Source organism: Phocoena phocoena, chromosome 16 (assembly GCF_963924675.1).
Source record: "Phocoena phocoena chromosome 16, mPhoPho1.1, whole genome shotgun sequence".
Classification (NCBI taxonomy): Eukaryota; Metazoa; Chordata; class Mammalia; order Artiodactyla; family Phocoenidae; genus Phocoena; species Phocoena phocoena.
In genome coordinates, this window is record NC_089234.1 from 79,679,954 (window position 1) to 79,700,844 (window position 20,891).

General features: G+C 49.7%; 1 protein-coding gene across 1 annotated transcript in view; it reads left to right on the forward strand.

The window, feature by feature from the left end:
• Positions 1-20,891, forward strand: part of PCNX2 (pecanex 2) — a 274,609-nt gene that overhangs the window by 244,458 nt on the left and 9,260 nt on the right. Inside the window, exons 27-32 of the mRNA XM_065894194.1 lie at positions 4,514-4,747; positions 7,727-7,839; positions 17,568-17,712; positions 18,162-18,392; positions 19,369-19,643; positions 20,304-20,491. Coding sequence (XP_065750266.1) covers positions 4,514-4,747; positions 7,727-7,839; positions 17,568-17,712; positions 18,162-18,392; positions 19,369-19,643; positions 20,304-20,491 — 1,186 coding nt within the window. The remainder of the gene's footprint in view (positions 1-4,513; positions 4,748-7,726; positions 7,840-17,567; positions 17,713-18,161; positions 18,393-19,368; positions 19,644-20,303; positions 20,492-20,891) is intronic.

Sequence of the window (20,891 nt, forward strand, 5' to 3'; positions counted from 1 at the left end):
TCCAGGGGATATTTGCAAAACTTATGGCCTTTTTACTTTACTTCCTCACCCCCTCCCCCTCTCTGTGCTATAAAAGAAACTGGCATCCAGACCCCGATAAGATGGTTCTTTCGAGACTTTAGTCTGCCATCTTCTCAGTCTGTCAGCTTTCCGAATGAAGTCGTATTCCCTGCCTCAGCACCTCGTCTCCCGATTTATTGGCCTGTCGTGTGGCGAGCAGAGTGAGCTTGGACTCGGTAATGCTAACTCCTGGCAACATGCCTCCTGATTCCCTATACGTTTTCTAAAATGACAGTTTGCAATCTGATAAACAAACCCAGGATAACGTGTGAGTAGTGGAGGGCTGAGGGAGGCCCCCAGAATCCGCCGGGAGACAGTGGGCTTGTGGGAAGACTGTCCATTGACCTTGTTTTCTACGAGCGGGCAGTGATGCCGACGTGAGAGCTTGGCGGGGGGGGGCGGGCATGCAGGAGAGGCGCACAGGGCGATGGTTTGTGACCCATCGGATGATTCACAGGAGCCAGGGGACAGACCTGCGGCATCAGGATCCCCCAGCCAGCCAGATCATTACAGATTGCCACGTCCTACCCAGAAATTCCCATTCTCTGCACCTGGGGAGTGCCCCGAACACCTATATTTTGAACTAAGTTCCCTAGGTGATTTGATATGCAACTAGGCTTGGGGACTACTATAGACATTTGTGCTCAATGGAAACAGAATCAGTGCTCAGGAGAGGCTGAGATTTGGGGGCAGACAGATCTCATGGTACCTCCTGGTAATTCACATCAGCACCAGTAAGGCCTGTTCACACGAGACTTTCTGTAAACATCACGCTCAGTGCCTTCCTACCCTTCGGGGACCGGCAGCTCAGAAAGTCTACTCATCTCCCTGGTACAGTTAGTTCAAGGAAATTTCAGGAGTGCTGAGTGCCTATGATGACAGAAAAAACAGCACTTTAAGGTAAAACCAAATGAATATATGTCAGTCCACTGTATAGCACAGGGAGCTATATCTCGGTGCTCTGTGAAGACCTAGATAGGTGGGATCGGGGTGGTGGGAGGGAAGGGATATATGTGTACATACAGCTGATTCACTTCGTTGTACAGCAGAAACTAATGCAACATTGTAAAGCAATTATACTCCAATAAAAAAATTTTTGTTTCTTCTTTGGCCTAGGCTACTCAGTGAACGAAACTGCCTTTGTAGCCCTGAACTGCTACAAGTTTCAGGGGTTTGGTTTCATTCTTTTTATTCTTTTTATTGGACAGAAAGAAAAGCTTGGAATAATTCCTTTGCACAAAAGGATTTTTTTAAAAAATCTCGTAATAAACTGGGTCAGTTCTCCCCACCCTCTAGGAATATATTTGAAATCATTTCCTTTCTGACGACTGGAGGTTTTCCCTGGTGCCTCGTTCATCTCTCCTCCATTCATTAGTGATTAAAACCCTCTAGCCGTCAAGAAATCAGCTTTCTGTGAGGGCCTGCTTTCCCAGCCACCATTGTTTCTGCACAGCTCTTAGAAAGGAGATACGCTTATCACCTGCCCTGCAGGATACGGTGGAAAGTACCCGAGGATGTGGGTCTGCCTGCCAGGTCCCCCTCTTAGAATGCGCTGCTGTCTGGGAGAATATGCTGATCTACGATGAAAGTGAGAGGCCAGGAGGATCCCTGCTAGAGGAGCCAGATACGGTGAATTAATTCAGAAGAGGCCCTGCTTTCAACACGGATCAGGTTCCATGCAGTCAGTTAGTGTCACCATCCTGACTTAGCAGTTTGACTTAGTGTGAGATCCGTTTCCTCCTGACAGATTCTGAAGGATTTCACACCGTTCACTGACAGAATTGCTGCCTAAATAAAGGGGAAATGGGGTACGGTTTGCAGCCAGTTGGAGTGGTTCTGTTTCCTCCCAGTGAGAGGAGTTGGTACTGACTCCGAGGGAAAGCCAAGCGTTCCACTCCGAAGCCAACGCTGCAAGAATTTGCCAGAAGTAGAGGAGGGAGTTCGAGCCTCTGGGATTCAAAGTCCTTGTTAACTATTCTGATTTCGTCGGCGGAGGGGTTATTTTCATTCCTCCCCTAGAAACGAGTGAAAAGGTTAACGCTCAGCTTTACATTTTTGTTTGTTATTTCTGTCTGGTACACGTGATTAGGACATATCGAGGAAAAACTCGACCAGATGTTTGCTCGAGCCAGGTGTTTAGACAGACCGGATTTCCGTCTTGCTTTTGTAATTGTCAGCTGAGAAGCCGTGCCTTTGATCGCGGTCACGTTTCCTCTCTGGCTCGTGACTTTGGACCGAGCACTTAGACCGTCTACCTCATAGAAGCTTTAAGTTACCCCGCCCGCTGGTAGAAAATAGAACACCCTCCAGAGTCTTGATTTACGTATTTGAATATTAGATGTGCACTCTGGTGACCATGGGAGATTCAGCTGTCTCCTCTTTTCTGAAGCCCCTGCTCGAAACCTCTCCTGAGCTCTGCTACTGCTGCCCGCCCTGGGCCTCAAGCTTGCGGGGTACGTAAGTCATAGATGCCAAAGATAGGATGATGATTATGATTTTTGCACACGTCCCATGTGCCAGGCCAGGTGCTAAGTGCTTCATATGCATGATCTCATTTTAAACCTCAAAACAGTGATGAAGGGTGGCCGTGATTAGCGCCTCTGTCTTTTGCCCCTCTGCTTTCAGCTTCCCCTGGCCTCTTCCTTGTTTCCTCTTTCCTTCCCTCCTTCTCTCCCTCCCTCCCTCCCCTGAAGGGGTTTCCTAAGGCCAGCAGTGCTGCTTGGACGCAAAGCTGCAGAGGTTGGGGAAACATGTGAACTACTGAATTTTGCTTGCTGTCTGCGGACTTCATGCTTCCGCCCCCCCGCTTGGGGGTCAGGTGGATGATGGAGCCTAACAGAGATTATGCCCCAAAGAAGGAAGACCACACACCACGAGCCACAGATGAGCCTTCTCCAACGTGCAGGCTGCGCTCGGTCCTAACAGCAGAGAGAGGCTGAGTCAGGCATTTGCCGTGGTTTTGCCCAAATCCAGAGACCGCTTGTGTCTGTCCGCTCAGCATTCAGACTCCTGCAGTAACCTGAAATCAGGCACCTCGGCAACCTCTGACCTCGGTGCTCTGGATTTCCCATCCCAGCTAAAGGGAGGAAGAGAAGGGGAGCTGGGGGATGCTGCCTAGCAAAGGGCCCCTCTGCCCACTCACCGCCGTTGCCGAAGCCCTGCTCACGTTCATCCCGTGTGCATTACTTTCTGTCTTCTCGCCTGGCCAGAATGCCTTTTATAATCACAGAAGGGTTGGATTCTACGGGAGCACGAGCCACTGCCTTCTTTGCATCAAACGCCGCCCCTGCCCCTCCCGTCACTCTCGGTTTGCATACAGGATGCAAGCTGTGTTCCCGGACCCACCTCAGCCCCGGTGGCACCAGCCACTTCCCTTTTCCAGTGATAACGCGAGTGGAGTGGGGTGGCAAGGGACTTGTCCGTAGATGCTACTGTCTGTTCCTGATGTGTCCACAGCAGACTTGGATTTTTCTTTTTCTCTGTCACGTGTTTACTTCTCCAGGCTGGATGCTAGCCTTCTTGAAGGATGAACTCATTCGAAAACTATAAGATGGCTTTCAATAAATCTGTAGCTCAGAATCATAAAGCCTGAAGGTGGCGTTTTCCCCAGTTGGATTCATAAGTGGAATGTCTGATGAAGGAGGACACATGGGTTATTTTTGAAGACATCACAGATGTCCACTGTCTGGGTACCCAGGATTATGTATACGTGTGTGTGTGTGTGTGTGTGTGTGTGTGTGTGTGTGTATGTGTGAACAATTTTACATCATAAGTACTTTCCATAAGTACCTTGTTGCTTTAGCTCATGACACACACTTTGTCTGAGGCCCTGGAGGAGGACGTGCCCTGATCTGTCCAAGCAGCGTCAGCCCAGCCTGGCCTCCAGGAAGCCTAAAGAAACCATGATGCTTTTGTATGCATCTCTCAGAAAGGATGGCGCTGGCTGTCATTCTTTCTCACCAAGGAGATTCTGATCTGGTACTTTCTGCTAGCATTCTCCTCTTCTCACGTCCCTCTTCCCTCCACTGACTCTCAAGAGAGAACATTTTAAAACATCTCCAGTGGGTTCTGTGCATTAAATCTAGCAGGGGGCTTCCCTGGTGGCACAATGGTTAGGAGTCCGCCTGCCGATGCAGGGGACATGGGTTCGTGCCCCGGTCCGGGAGGATCCCACGTGCCGCGGAGCGGCTGGGCCCGTGAGCCATGGCCACTGAGCCTGCGCGTCCGGAGCCTGTGCTCCGCAACGGGACGGGCCACAACAGTGAGAGGCCCGCATACCGCAAAAAAAAAAAAAAAAAAAAAATGTCTAGCAGGAAAAGCAAATGATACCGCCTGTGGGGATCTCATGTCTCATACCTCCGTGATGTTGATTTACTTTATGAAATATAGTTGAAAAAGTCTTTCTGGCTTTGGAATGGCTATAAGGGCTCAAAATCTTGCTTTCTCTTGGCAGAGTATAATATACTATATGGTGACATCCCCCAAACTGTTTTCCTGGATCAAAAACGAATCCCTTCTCAAGTCCCTGCAGCCCTTTGCCAAGTGGCATTACATTGAGCGTGACCTTGCAATGTTCAACATGAACATCGATGACGACTATGTCCCGTGTCTCCAGGGGATCACTCGAGCCAGCTACTGCAACGTGTATCTGGAGTGGATTCAGTACTGTGCACGGAAGAGGCAAGCGGTAGGTAGGGGAGGCGGGGCTGAAGAGTTCGGTGTAAGTTTAAAAAGCAAGGAGCCTTGTAAAGACCATCTCTCTCTTTTCTTTTTTTAAAATTTAATTTATTTTTTACACAGCAGGTTCTTATTAGTTATCCATTTTATACATATTAGTGCATACATGTTAATCCCAGTTTCCCAGTTCATCCCACCACCTCCCCCTGCCGCTTTCCCCCCTTGGTATCCATACGTTTGTTCTCTACATCTGTGTCTCAATTTCTGCCATGCAAACGGGTTCATCTGTACCATTTTTCTAGATTCCACATATATGCGTTAATATACGATATTTGTTTTTCTCTTTCTGACTTACTTCTCTGTGTATGACAGTCTCTAGATTCATCCACGTCTCTACAAATGACCCAATTTCGTTCCTTTTTATGGCTGAGTAATATTCCATTGTATATATGTGCCACATCTTCTTTATCCATTCGTCTGTCAATAGGCATTTAGGTTGCTTCCATGTCCTGGCTATTGTAAATAGTGCTGCAATGAACACTGGGGTGCATGTGTCTTTTTGAATTATGGTTTTCTCTGGGTATATGCCCAGTAGTGGGATTGCTGGGTCATATGGTAGTTCTATTTTTAGTTCTTTAAGGAACCTCCATACTGTTCTCCATAGTGGCTGTATCAATTCACATTCCCACCAACAGTGCAAGAGGGTCGCCTTTTCTCCACACCCTCTCCAGCATTTGTTGTTTGTAGATTTTCTGATGATGCCCATTCTGACTGCTGTGAGGTGGTACCTCATTGTAGGTTTGATTTGCATTTCTCTAATAATCTCTTTCTTATACTATAGACTATAATGAAATAGAGGCAAGGAAGGATACTAGTATTTGCTTTTTTTAATATATATAAATTTATTTGATTTATTTTTGGCTGTATTGGGTCTTCGTTGCTGCGTGTGGGCTTTCTCTAGTTTTGGCGAGTGGGGGCTACTCTTTGTTGCAGTGCGCACGCTTCTCATTGCAGTGGCCTCTCTTGTGGAGCATGGGTTCTAGGTGCGCAGGCTTCAGTAGTTGTGGCGCGCAGGCTCACTAGTTGTGGCACACGGGCTCTAGAGTGCAGGCTCAGTAGTTGTGGTGCACGGGCTTAGTTGTTCCGCGACATGTGGGATCTTCCTGGACCAGGGCTCGAACCCATGTTGCCTGCATTGGCAGGCAGATTCTTAACCACTGCGCCACCAGGGAAGTCCCAGGACACTAGTATTTGGATAAGTGTTTGTTTAACAATTAAGCAAAATGAAATGGAAGAATTCACATACCACGTCTCCAGTGAAGGGGCCTTGAAGGTACGTTTTCCTCTTTACTGTGTTCAGAGTCAGTGCAGTGTTAAGCCTCCTTCACGGTTTTAAAACCCTGGACAATTCTGTGTTTAGAGTTACTTTTTGAGATTTCTGTACAGAGTATATCTGTGCTGAAATGCAGAGGATTTGCTGAACGTGAATCGTGGACCAGCACATTCTGTTTAGCAATCAGACAGTCCAAGCTACTCCCGTAGGTTTGTGTGTGTGTGGGTGCGCACGCATCGTTACGTGCTGAGGACACCTCTGGAGATGAAAGCAGCCTCTTAGAAATGAAACCAAGGACACTGACATCTTAGAAAAGGAAGACAAGGAAGCAGACAAGGAGGAGAAAGGGGAGGTAGGCAAGTGGAGGGGGTCGGTCATGTCTGCTTCTCAGGATTTGGAAAGCTTCTCGCAATGTGTCTTTGAAGGAAATGGTAGATCCAAGTTGAAATGGCCTTCTCGGCAGCTGATGAAGTGTGTTGTGTGACCTGTAGAGGGTAAACCAAATTACGACACTAGCCCAGGTCCTTGACCTTTGCATGAGTGATGGAAAACAGGTGGGAGGAAGAGTAGGTGGCAGAGTCTGCTTCCTCCAGATGCAGCCAGAAGAATGTGTGCTGAGATCCTAACCCACGCCGAGCCTCTCCTGGTGGCTGAAATAGTCAAAGAACCTACTGATTTTCCTGGCTATCCCCACAATGGTGGCACTCCTCTTTGCTCAGCTGGCTCATAAAAATGAAATTATTTCTCTTTTCTTGCAAAAGAGACTTTAAGTTTAAATTCCTTCTGCATCTCCCCACGCCCCTCTTTTTAAGCTATGGATGACCCCCTTCATTTAATTGCTGGAGTTATGGTCAGCTCAGTGGGCTTCTTGTTGTTGAGGCAACAGAAAACCCTCATTTGCACTTGATTCCCATACTTCTTCTCTCCCTGCTGGTGTGCCTGTGCCCTGCATTGGACACGGTTAAGGTGGGCGTTGGACAGGGTTAAGGTGGGCATTGGACAGGGTTAAAGTGGGCGTTGAATAGGGTTCAGGTGGGCGTTGAATAGGGTTAAGATGGGCGTTGCACAGGGTTAAGGTGGGCACTGAACAGGGTTAAGGTGGGCGTTGCACAGGGTCAGGTGGTGGTTCATTTGACTGCAAGCTCTCACCATCTTCCTGACCTCGAGGTGCCATATGCACAATTCCAGGGAAACAGGCCAGCCAGCCTCATGTTAGTCCCTTTACTTTCCTAAGGTAGTTTCCACATTTAAATTTTTCTTTTTTTTTTTTTTTTTTGCGGTACGCGGGCCTCTCACAGCTGTGGCCTCTCCCGTTGCGGAGCACAGGCTCCGGACACGCAGGCTCAGCGGCCATGGCTCACGGGCCCAGCCGCTCCGCGGCATGTGGGATCTTCCCGGACCGGGGCACGAACCCGTGTCCCCTGCATCGGCAGACGGACTCTCAACCACTGCGCCACCAGGGAAGCCCCCCATTTAAATTCTTTTTCCACGTCCAACCTCAAGAGAAACTCAGGAAGCAGAGTTTCCCATCTGTCAGGTCACTTTAATGGGGCCCGGGTGACCACCGTGGGTGACACAGGGAAAACCTCTGCATTTCTAGTTGTCTGTTGGTCTGGAACCCACGTGAAAGCTGAATTAACATCCTTGTTCTTCCAGCCCTCGAAGCACCTGGACAGTGACGAGGACTCTCCTCTGGTGACCTTGTCGTTCGCGCTCTGCATCCTGGGCAGGAGAGCTCTGGGGACTGCGGCTCACAACATGGCCATCAGGTACCTGGGGAAACAGTTGTCACAGACACCAGTTGGCATTTTATATGTTGGACGGATTTTTGTCCATCGTTTTCTTTATTTTAAAGTTAGACTGCTCCTACTTCTTCCAGAGTGTTCTCTCCCTAATAAATCACGTTGGGCCCCTGAGAAGACTTTTTAACCACGGTGATCTGGAGAATTAGATGTAGAAACAGCCGTAATACAGAACAGTCAAAACCCCAGAATTCTGGGTATAGGGCGTTGTTCTGTGTTACAAGGTTCCTTGCAAATTTTCTGGGAAGATTAAATGAAATCATGCATGCAAAGCGCCTAGCCTGGTATTTGGCGGAATTAATGCTCAAAAAACCGTTAGTTCCCTTCCCCCGTTTTTCTTCACAAAGAAAATTGTCACTTCTGTGCTTTAACTCCAGCCCCTGCCCCGCCCTGACCCTGTGGGGCTTTGATGACTGGATACTGCTTCTCCTGTTTTTTTCAAACTCTCTTTCTACAAGTTTCTCTTCTTAAAGAACAAAACAATTTTGTGTTTAGCTTTAAACCCTCTCCTGGCCCCTTTCACCCTCCTTCACCCTCGGTCCCTGAGGTCTTGCCTTCACACACAAGCCCCTGAACTGGCATCGCAGATGAAGCTGTGCTCTTTGCCCCGACCTCCTCCTTCTCCAGGGAACCGCCCTTGTGAATTTCATCGGTCACCTGCTCATAGCCCCGGCTGGTGGCCGTTTCACACGCTGCCCCTTTGGTAGTTAGCCCTGTGGACCAGATGTTCTAGATTCTGCCTGTCCGTCAGAGGCCTCTTGATTGGTGCACGTGAAAATCTCCCGAGGGGCTTGTACATATCCCGATGCCCAGGCCTTAGCCCAGGACAGAGCGATCACATCACGACCCCTGCGGGTGGACCACACATCGGGACTTTTTTATGGCTCCCCGGGTGCATCAGCGTGCAACCAAGGCCGAGAATCATACAGACCCAGGGAGCTGAAAAAGAAAGAGCTCTGCAAAGCGGTCCTTCTGATACCCTACTTGAGTGTGTTTGGGGGTTATTAGGTGGGATGACAGGCTGCTTAAGGGCAAAAGCCACATGTGTGCTTGTTTAACAGCCGTCACAGTGCCTGCCCTTTGGGTGAACAAGTCCAGGGAGACTTGTCAAGGGTGTTTCCGAATGCCCTTCCTGCAGGGGATGGCTCTGAGTCATTCCTGTTGGCGAGCCACGGACAGGCGTCCTCCGTGACGTGTGTGCATTGGTAAGGGGTGACGTGGTGTGGTTGGCAGTCCCTCCATCCCTCTCTGGAGGCTATAGCCTTGAGTCACTAAGAGGAAAAGGTGAGAACCAAGGTGGTTGGAATTCGTGACAGCTAGCCTTTCAACACCCACATCCCAGAACTTTATGATTTTCCTCATAGATGAGAAATGCTCACCAATTAAAGTATTGTGTTGATCTGTGTTCTAGGAAATACTCTGGGGAGAAGCTGACCTGCTTCTAGCCCCTCTCTTCCCTCCTACCTGACTCAGCCTCATACTAGACCCAGGCAGTTCCCTCTGTGGTCATCTGGGACTGAATTTGATGATTGAAAGTCTAGCAGAAGCCTCCTTTGTGGGCTTTGTAAAACAGCCCCCTATAATTCTGTACATAGGGAATACTCTTTGAGAAGGGCCTCAGAAGATTCTGGACTCCACATCACAAAATGAGTCTTCAGATATTCACAGCATCCAAGCACATAATCTTTTGTTGGATCAATGGGAAGTTTTTTTGTTTTTTTTAAATAAATTTCAAGTTTTCTTTACAAATTGCAAACAAATGCTTCAACGATTTCACTCTTTCCATTCCCGTACAACATATTTTCAGATTTCTTCGATCTTGTTCTTTGTGTTACTTGTTCCAATTTTCCTGATCCAGCTGTATCTAACTTGGTCTGTTTTATTTATTTTTTCCTAGCAGCTGCTTTGGTCAGCCTTGTTTTGATGGGATTTTTTGTTTGTTTGTTTCAAACAGCTTCTCATACTCCAAGTCGGCTCTGCTTGTTGCAAACATAGTGATGAGATAAATCTGGGAACGATACTCTTGCTAGTCTAGGGAAAGATTTGATTATCTGGGACTGATTCACTTCCCTGAGCCGTCCTGTACCGTATTTCAAGGTGCACTTGTTTTTATGGTGGGCCTGCTACTCCTCATTTTTTCCTCAGGTGAAATTTAGACTCATACCTTATAAAATAAACCTCATTTGGAATTTGATTTAGAATATATTAAATTCACAGGTTAATTTGGGGAAAGAACGGACATCAGTCAATAATATGGTGTATCTTCGTAATCATTCAGTTTTTTGAATGTCTTTCCATAATAGTTTATCATTTTTTTGGAGATTTGTAATCCTTTATGGACTTGTCTCTAGGTATTTTATAGTTTTACTGTGATCATGAATGAAATCCTTTTCTTCCTGTCACCTTTTCTAATTGGCTACTGCTGGTATACAGGAAGGTTACAGTAAGTCCCCTACGTACGAACCTTCAAGTTGCGCACTTTCAAAGACGCGAACGTGCGTTCGCATGCCCAATCACGTAAGTCAGTTCACGTGTCTGGCGTACATTGTCACGTGCGTGCATCCTCTGCAAGTGGTTGTGCTTTTGTGTACTTTACTGTACTGTGTTTGTTTTTTATGTATTATTTATGTGGAAAGTATTATAAACCGATTACAATACAGTACTAGAGAGCCGATTGTGTTAGTTGGGTACCTAGGCTAATTTGTTGGGCTTACGAACAAATTGGACTTAACGAACGTGCTCTTGGAATGGAACTCGTTCGTATGTAGGAGACTTACTGTATTTAGCTTTTTTATACCGATTTCATCCTGGGCACCTCTACTGAACTCTGTTATAAACATTATTTCAATTAATCCTATTTGATTTTCTGCTGAAAAGACATATCTGCAAATAATGACAATTTTGCCTTTTTCTTTCCTGTATTTATACCTCAGTTCTTTCTCCTGTTCCATTGGCTCTGACCTCCAGTTGGAGGTGGGCGTCTGTGTTAGTTTCCAATTGCTGCTGTAACAACTCAGCACAAATTCGGTGGCTTACAGCAGCATACATTAGTTGTCTTACAGCTCTGGAGATCAAAAGTAGAAAATGGGTTTCACTAGGCTAAAATCAAGGTGTCTGCATTCCTTCTGGAGGCTCTGAGGGGAGAATCCATCCCCTGTTCTAGAGGCCGCCTGCATCCCAGCAACCCCTTCCTCCATCTTCCCAGCCAAACGTGTAGCCTTTTCCAATCTCTCTCTGACAAACTCTACCTCACCCACTTCCTTCTTTTACTTATGAGGATCCTTGTGATTACATTGGGCCCTCCCAGATAATCCAGGAAAATCTCCGCATCTCAAAATGCTCAATTTAATCACATCTGCAAAATTCCTTGTGCCCTGTAAGGTAACATAACCACGGGTTCCAGAGATTAGGACATAGACATGTTGGGGGACCATTATTCGGTCTAACACAGCATCCTCACATTAATCCAGACATTAATGGGGAACGAGTGTCATATTTTAGCGTTAAAAAATAAGGTTTGTTTTAGGATTCTATTAGACCATCTTCATCGTTACGAGTGTCCTTCTCTTCGTAGATTGCTAAAGCTTTCATCAGGAAACGATGTTGAATTCTTTCAAAGTTTGAGGGCTCACGTTCAGATGAAATGCTTCTTAAATCTATTAACGTACTAGGTTATATGAGTAGATTTCTTCATTAAAACGTCCTTACAATTCTGAGATAAGCTCTACTTGGTCACGATACATTCCATCTATGCAATGATGGATTCACTTTGCTAATATCTTATTCATGTTCAAAGTAGGAGTGGCTCGTGATCTGCGTGTGTGCGCGCGCGCTTTATCCTCGTATAATGTTAACTCAGGAGTATGCCCTTAAGTGTACTTTCTGACACCTAACAAGTCATTCTCACATATTTAGTATTAAAGACTAACAGATGATTTTTGAACACTTACTCCACAGATTAAGTCTCATATAGCAGCCTAGCATAAGTCACAAGCTCTGCTTCATTTGATGGGTTTCTTGGGGAAATATTTTGTCTTCACAGCAGTGACATAGGTTTGATAGGCTATCCTCAAGGAAGAAAAATACACGCACGAAAAATTAGAGAGGATGAGCAAATTGAGAATCAGCTTAAATGATAAGCTGAATGCAGGTGAGCAAAGGAGTACAGGTATGTAAAGTGTCTTCAGATAAGACGTCCGTATGTTACGGAGATAGGATGAGTTAATAGGGTTGTGACAAGCAAACCCTGAGAGTGGTTTTAATTTGGAGTTTGGGGCCTATCCCCTTTGTAGAACTGTGCCTCCTACTGAACAAGAGCACACAAATATAAAGGCATGTTTAGGAGGAAATCAAGATCGTTTCACTGACCACAGGGGCTAAAAGATGGCTTGGTGACTGTCTTCAGGTACATGAGAGGTGATGAGTGGATCGGAGCTGATGGTCCATTTATAGAGATAAAAGGTGAGACGGTGGCTGTATCCACAGCAGCAACATGTTTGCTTGAAGAAGAAATTTAACTGACTCTTGGAGTAACGAGGCTTCTAAGAGAATAGAACATGTCGAGATAAATGTAAGCTTGAAAAATGACAGACAGTCCAGCCCTAGATGTCCTGTGCTGGAGGCTGAGAGCCCTTACAGATGACCTTGTGGCAGGGGGGTCACTGTCCTAGTCTGGGGTCACATCTACCATGTCCACACTGCTCTCACCCACAGCAGACTGAGGAAAATCGCGTTCTTCAGGAATCCCGGACATAATCTCAGTTTCCCTGCCGACCTTCTGCTGGAGACGAGACCCCACACTAGGGCCAGACGTCATAGTGAATCCTCTTGCAGACAAGACTGAGGTCTGCCTGACAGACTGGGGTAGGAAACTCAGAAATCAGGATCTAGAAGAGAAGTAAAGTAAACATGACGCACGGTCCTGAACCAGAGATTAAAATCAAGTTGTCCAGCTCAGGTCAAGATGGCGGTGTAGGAAGATTCTGAGGTCACCTGTTCTCACAATCACACCAAACCTACCACATCACATAGAACAACGATCCCCGAGAAGACTAGCAGGACAGATTTTCTGCAACTAAGGATATCAGAAAAGGCCACATCGAGAAGGGTAGGAGGGGTGGAGACACGGTCCAGTCAGAACCTGCACCTCCAGTATGACGACCCACAAGTGGGAGGGGAGTCACCACCGAGGGGGTCCCCCCTGAGGAGCGAGGGGTCTGAGGCCCACATTGGGCTCCCCAGCTGGGGAACCTGAACCAGAAAAACAAGCCCCATAAAATCTGGCTTTGAAACCAGTGGAGCTCACGTCCAGGAGAGCCCGAGGGCTGTGGGAAACCAAGACTCAGCTCTGAAGAGCTTGTGCCCAAACTCACTTGTTCCGAGCGCCAGCACGCTGGATTGAAAAGCACCTGGATTGTACAAGGAGGTACATTGATTAATCTTAGGGCACTTGCCAGAGGGGCAGGGATCTGGCGGGACTTTCTCAAGGGACAGAAGCGCTGGCAGGCGCCTTTTTTTCTTTTTCTTTTAAAAATATTTATTTATTTATTATGGCTGCACCAGGTCTTAGTTGCGGCGTGCGGGATCTTAGTTCCCCAGCCAGGGATCGAACCCGAGCCGCTGGCACTGGGAGCATGGAGTCTTACCCACTGGACCACCAGGGAAGTCCCCAGGTGCCTTTTTTCCCCTCTCTTTCCACGTCGCTGGCCGGGTGCTGGTGGGCATCATTTCTGTCCCTCTCCATCACCCAGCTAACACCGTGCACCCTGCCCTGGACCAGCCTTGCCCAACCTGCCCAGGCTCCCTGGAATGTCTGGGTGTTCTGGTCCCCAGAATCACCCCTGGTGCCTCAGGATCACCCGAGCAGCCCCAGGCTCCAGCATTAGACTTGTTTCCACCTGAATCCTCAGATTCACTGACGCTGCACCCAAGATAATGACCCATTGTCCAAAACTTAAAATCTCTATCTTGAATGCTACTTTGTTTTTTCTGAGAGAGCAGGGTTTCTCAGCAGTGGCACTATTCACATTTTAGGCTGTGTGTTTCTTTGTTGGCGGGGGGACTGTCCTGGACGTTGCTGCCTGGCCTCTACCCACTGGGTGCCAGGAGCATCACCCCCTTCAGCTGTGACGTCCAAAATATGTCTCCAGATATTGTCAGATGTCCCCCAGGGGCCAAAATGTCCTTGGGCCAAGAACCAGTGAGAGGGTACAGGTGAAAACTGGGCTGAGTTGGTCAGTGATTTTGAACAAAAGTAGGGCTTCGAGGGGCTTAAGGAGCATCTGGCTAGCATAGAGCTCTGAGGACTCCTCTGTGGATAAAGAAAGATGCGATACAAGGAGTGAAAACAACCTTTGCTTCAACTGGCCGTCCTCAAGCTGTCATTGCCGTGAAAGGTGATGGGTGAGGATGCTGAATTGGGCGGGACCCGTTAAAGCATAAGCCTTAGGCTAACCTGGGGCTGGAGTTTCCGCTGGCACTGCAGGCAACAGCCGGAGCCTCCAGCTGGAACGTGGCCATTTCCACGAAGGCTATGAGTGACTGTGCTCAAGTACTGGTGGCTCCAGCCTCTCATCTATGCAGCACCAGTGGTTATGTCATCGTAGAATAGGAAGTGGGGTCAGAACCAGAAAGAATAGGAGGCAGTACAAGCAGAGTGTCGCGAAGACCCAGCTTGGTGGTCGTTGGTGTCTGCCGGGGGTGCAGAGTCACTCTGAGGTGGAGGCTGGATCATCCTTTCCAACACACGTGTGAGCACACACACGTGCACCCATGTACACACGCACACACACAAATGTGCACCTGTGTACACGCACAGTATACATGCATGCACACACACACACAGACGTGCACCTATGCTCGTGTACACACATACACGCACACATACACACATGCACACACAGTTATGACGGCGACATAAGATTCAAGTCCTGGCTCCATGGAACGTGGGTTGAGTGCAACAGAAGAGGTACAGAAGGCCCTTTATAGAGTTTGTCGCCAAGCAGTCCTCAGTGCAGGGACAATCTCTACATCCACAGGTAGAGAGCCAGACCGCAGCACCGAGATAAGCCCGGTCTTACGTGGCACTGCACACGTGCTAGAAACTTAGTAAATAAAGGCAGCGCTAGGGGGCCGGGCAGTGGCTGTTCTAGTCCCCACGAAGGCCAACCTTGATCGACTCAGATGTAACCCTGTTTCCCCACTCCAGCTGTTGGCCTGGGGGTGGGAGCCTGTCATCTCTCAGTAGAGTCTTAACAAGACCAAGCCCGCTAATGCTCCAAGTCAGCAATGTGCTGCAGGCGACCTGGAGACCTGTGCTCTCCCTGCCAGAGCCTTCCAGCTCGTCACATCTCTGCTTTCCTCCTCCTCATCCTCCTGAGATCAAAAGGCAGGTAATGAAACACCCTTACTTTTAGGATGCCTGTACCTTTAAGGTGCTAGGGGTAATACCATCAGTCTAGTGGAATTCTACCCGAGGCTTTGTTTTCTACATGGAGACTCATTTAAAAAAAACTTTTTTTTAAATTGAAATATAGTTGATTTCCAATGTTGTGTTAATTTCTGCTGTACAGCGAAGTGATTCAGTTATGCACACATAGACATCCTTTTTCATATTCTTTTCCATTATGGTTTATCGCAGGATAGTGAATAGAGTTCCCTGTGCTGTACAGTAGGACCTTGTTGTTTATCCATCCTACAGATAATTGTTTGCATCTGCTAATCCCAAACTCCCAGTCCTTCCCTCCCCCCGTCCCCCTCCCCCTTGGCCACCAGTGGTCTGTTCTCTGTGCCCGTGATTCTGTTTCATAGATGATTCACTTGTGCATTGAGGCTCACTTTAATGGAACAGCAGTAAGCGTCACGAAGTGTCATTTTCCTCTGAAAATAGAAAGGGCCGGTAAAGCATTTACCGTTGGGGACCTGGGGTGGGCTCACAAGCACTCAGTGAGGTCCCGTGGAAGGGCCTTTTCCCGACCGGGCAGTCGGGCCTGTGGCTGCTTTCACACGCCGCCGAGCAAAGGATGGGCTGACTCTCCGGGTCTCCTCTTGCATCTGCCCGTGTCGCTCTGGGCATCTGTGCAGGTTCCTCTATCTCCCTCTGCCACCGTCCCCAGCCCCACATCGAGAGGAGTGATTTCTCTACGCCTGTGTGCAAGCAGCAAGGCATGCTTCTAATCCTTTCCAGAAAAAAAACCCACCCACGTTTAACCCCCTCTTTTCAGGATTTCACCCCTATCTGAGGACAGGGGCATTTTGCTGTCACCATTTTCAGTGACAGCACTTAGCACCGTTTCAAAGCTTCCCTCCCTGCATCTGCACTGCTCCAGCCTGGCTCTGCGGCCCACCCCTCCCCTCCCAGGACCGCAGGCAGCTCCGGGAAGTCTGTGTTCTGTGTCGGGGGAGCCTGTTCAGGAGGGCTGCCTCCTGGACTCTTTCTGGAAGGTTCTGGGCTCCTCGAGGCCACAGCATCTGCCCCACCTGCCTAGACCCTGGCTGCTCCCGTTTCCCACGGCCTGCTCTGACTCCAAGCCCCGGCATCCCTCTCAAGGGAGTTCTGGAAGGAGGTTAATGATGCTGGGGTGTTTTGCAACGATGTGCTCCAGCAGCCAACAGTGGAGCTATTTCCCTGACGTGTGGGTCTGGCATGCTGCATTGGATCCAAAGTCTTGCTTGGCGAGCCAGCTCATTAGATCCTTCTCAGTTCCATCCTCGGAGCGTGTCTTCCGCACACACGTCCCTGCTCATTCTGTCCCAGTTCAACCCCGTCGGGGATGCTATTTCTCGTACAGCTGCCCACACTCCCGCTCAGGGATGTCAGAGGCCAGGGTGTTTAGAGGACGCTGGGACTGAGTGTATCACTGGAACTCGAGGCGATGAATGAGGGAAGAACCATTCTTTCCCTCCGCATAATACAGGGTGAGTCGCTTTCCCAGACCCACTCCCTGCGTTGATCCAAAAGGTAAAGGACCCAGACCGTGAAAGATGTCCCTCGGGCACCTCTCTGCTCTCCACCCAGGCGATGCTCAATTACATGCAGGAAATGGAAACAAAGCCAAAAAGCCTAGGAACATAAAAACCCGGACAGCCTGAGAAATCCTTCCGTCATTCATTTTAATCCCCTCTATCGTGCCTCATCCTCTAGTCATTAAAAAAAAAGGTGGGATTGGGAGCTGGAGGTTCTCTGAGAATCCAAATGGCCAATTTGAGATTGGATTTGGTGTCATTTTCTCTCCATATGGTGGGAGAATCCAATTTTTATTATGAGTGACCGAGTCCGAAAGCGCTATCCAGAAACACAGAGACGACCAATGGAAGGGCCTGTGTTCTTGCCCTGGCCTCCCTGCCTCCCTCCCAAGAAGTGGAGGCCCCAGGGCTCCTGGACCAGATGGCCCCGTGTCTCAGCACTCACTCTGCCTGTGGACATAGCAGGCCAGCTCTGACCAGGACCTCCACCATCACATTCAGGGATCCAGAGCATCAGTGGCTATTCCTGAAGGTGACCATTACAGCAGTTGTCACAAGAGTCTGAATACGACCTGCAGTGTCAGGTGTTCGGTGGGACCTCTGCTGGATCAGCCGAAAGACAGTAAAATCCTTCCTGAGGTGACACAAGGGAGACTCAGGCCAGCTCAGGGTGACAGGAGCCTGAACACCTTTGCTCCGTATGAACGAACAAACTCGACTTTGTTTCACAGCCTGGATTCTTTCCTGTACGGCCTCCACACCCTCTTCAAAGGTGACTTCAGAATAACAGCCCAGGATGAGTGGGTGTTTGCAGACATCGACCTCCTGCACAAAGTTGTTGCCCCAGCTCTCAGGATGTCCCTGAAGCTGCACCAGGTAAACATTCCTTTTTTTAAAAAAAGTATAAGCCTGAAACATCAGGGGGAAAAATGACCTTTCAAAAACGCAGTCCCCTTCCTCGGCATGACATTGATGAGTGGGCTTCTGATTTAGTAACTAAGCGTTGGGGCATCGCATATTCTTGACGGTGTCCGTGACAGTGTGCCCTCAAGACCCCTAGAAGGTGGTGATCTCCCACTAGGATGGAAGAGGGGACTTGGCCAGAGAAAATGACATCAGAAGTGCCCACGCTGTCTCAAAAAGTCATAGGCACCTAAGTCACAAGCTCCTTGCCTAGCACGGCCCCGAGGCCAAGGGTGCTGAGTTGGCAAGGTGTCCTCCATCCACTCAGGGCAACCGTGAGACGTGCAGGTGGGCTTGGCCTTGCACCCACCCGGGGCCAGCTCTCTGGTCCTCCTGACCCAAAGATGGACTTCCTTCCCCAGGACCAGTTCACTTGCCCCGACGAGTACGAAGACCCCGTGGTCCTCTACGAGGCCATAAAGTCCTTTGAGAAGAAAGTGGTCATCTGCCATGAGGGCGACCCAGCCTGGAGGAGCGCCGTGCTGGCCAACAAGGAGGAGCTGCTGACCCTGCGGCATGTGGTAGACGAGGGCACAGACGAGTACAAGGTCATCATGCTGCACAGAAGCTTCCTGAGCTTCAAGGTGATCAAGGTACGGGGCCCATCCTTCCCAGCTGGCCCGAGCCTCCCATCTGGGGGGAGTGTGAGAAGAAACAGGATGGATCGGCACCGATGCCCTCACCCTGGGCCAGCATCCTCTGTCTAGACCCACGGTCCCAGGGTTGGGGGGGCAGCATTGCCCAGCATGCAGGGCACCCCCGGGGCAGGTGGTGCCTCTCCTCCAGGGCCCTTTCCCACCCAGAGAGCCGGTGCCCAGGTGACAGCTTTGGCAAGAAGTCCTGGTAGGCTGGACACACATGTCGCTGAGGGTCAGGATCTAGCTTATTCTTTTTTACTTAATTAATTAATTTATTTATTTTTGGCTGCGTTGGGTCTTTGTTGCACGCAGGCTTTCTCTAGCTGCGGCGAGCGGGGGCTACTCTTGGTTGCGGTGTGCGGGCTTCTCATTGCGGTGGCCTCTTTTGTTGCGGAACATGGGCTCTAGGCACGTGGACTTCAGTAGTTGTGGCACGTGGGCTCAGTAGTTGTGGCTCGCGGGCTCTAGGCGCGCAGGCTCAGTAGTTGTGGCGCACGGGCTTAGTTGCTCTGCGGCATGTGGGATCTTCCCGGACCAGGGCTCGAACCCGCGTCCCCTGCACTGGCAGGCGGATTCTTAACCACTGTGCCACCAGGGAAGCCCCTAGCTTATTCTTAAAGACTTTACAATTCTCTAAAATTCCAGACCTTCCTCTAATAACCTGTCCCTGAACCCGAGAACTCCCTTCCCAGAGATTCTCTTCTTCCTATAGCTTCAGACCACCACGCTGAAACAAAGCCTTCCTTCCTTTTAATTTGATCTCTGTGGCCCCGTGAAAGTGGCATCACATCCACCTTACGGGGCTGCCATTCGGGCTTGACTATGAAAGCTTTAGGCCAAAGTATTGCGGTCCCAGGTACTCAGACCCAGAACCAACATGCTGGCGGCCCCCGCCATCTGCTTTTCTCCCCGCGTCTTCCCCACCCTGCAGGTGAACAGAGAGTGTGTCCGTGGCCTTTGGGCGGGGCAGCAGCAAGAGCTCATCTTTCTCCGCAACTGCAATCCCGAGCGCGGCAGCATCCAGAACCACAAGCAGGTCCTCCGGAACCTGATCAGTTCCTCCTGCGACCAGCCCCTGGGCTACCCCATGTATGTCTCCCCGCTCACCACCTCCTACCTAGGGACCCACAGGCAGCTGAAGAACGTCTGGAGCGGACCCGTCACCTTGGACAGCGTCAGGGCGTGGTTCCGAGCCAAGTGGTTAAGGTGGGTCTTGACAACAAAGGCCATTATTTACCGGGATGCTGGATGGGGCGGGGCTGCGACTCCAGGGCTTCTGGTTGGAATGTCACTGTCCATGGCTCTTTCCTCCTGAGATGAAAACTGCCGTGCCCAAGTGCGTCGCAGCGCATCCTTTGTTTTATCAGATGAGTCTGTCTCCCTCCCCCTTGCATCCACGGGCTGAGACTCGGGCTTGAGTCCTTGCAGTACTGCCGAGGTTATGGGTCTTTGGGAGTGGCTGTTACACATCTGTCTCAAAGAACAGGGCTTGAAATCCCTCCTCCCACCCGGCACTCATGTCTCATCCCGTTAAGTCTTCTCACCCCGTTGTAACGGTGTCCCTGGTGAGTTGGAACGAATTCTAAGATGTTCTGTCTGAATCTGGCAGAGTTCCATGTCAGGCCCCAGAGCTGAGGGTCCCTGTGGCTGGTGGGACCTGCGGCTTCTTCATCCGGGCGTGGTGTATTCATTTATCAGACTCTGAGGTTTGGGGAACGGAAGCCCCTCTGTCCACCGGCGTCCCAGGTGTGCTGCTCACCTGTAGAGTCCGGTCTGCCACCCTGATTTGGACACGAATGTGATGGGGCGTTTAGGGCAATCAGAAATGTTTTGGTGAGACCCTTGAAGCGTTTTTCCATCTCACAGGGTGCGGAAGGACTGCGATGCCGCAGGCCAGCCCAGCGCTGGCAACAGCCAGGATGCCGATGGCGGGGGCGCCCCGCCCGTAGGCGGCAGCAGCGCCCCCAGTGGTGAGAGTCGGGAGAGCAGCTCGGAACAGCCCAGAAAGGATGGGAGCCGCCACCGGTCACCCCCTGAAGGGACAAGGATGACAGGTGGGTGCAGCGGGGGCTTCGTGTTACTGATAAGGCTCCTGTCATCCCACTGGCCAACACTGTGGGTTGTGTTGTCGTTCTAACCTCTGAGAGCCCCTTTTTGCAGGAAAAATCAGTGTTGGGACAAAAGATGCCCCAAATATCCACGACTCTTATAGGTTCTACTCAGAAAACAACTCTCCATGTGTTAGATTCAGCATTTAACCTTTATCCATCTGTCTGTCCATCACCTCAGCCAGCCAGCCAGCCAGCCATGTGTCTGTCCGTTGGCCCAGCAGTCACTCCCTTCCACTCCGTCTCTCACTCATTCAGTGCCTATTGGCTCACGTGCCTTTGTGTCGGGCTGTGTTGTAGCTCTTGATCTATGATGGTGCCTCCGTCTTTCTGTGAGTTGAGCCGC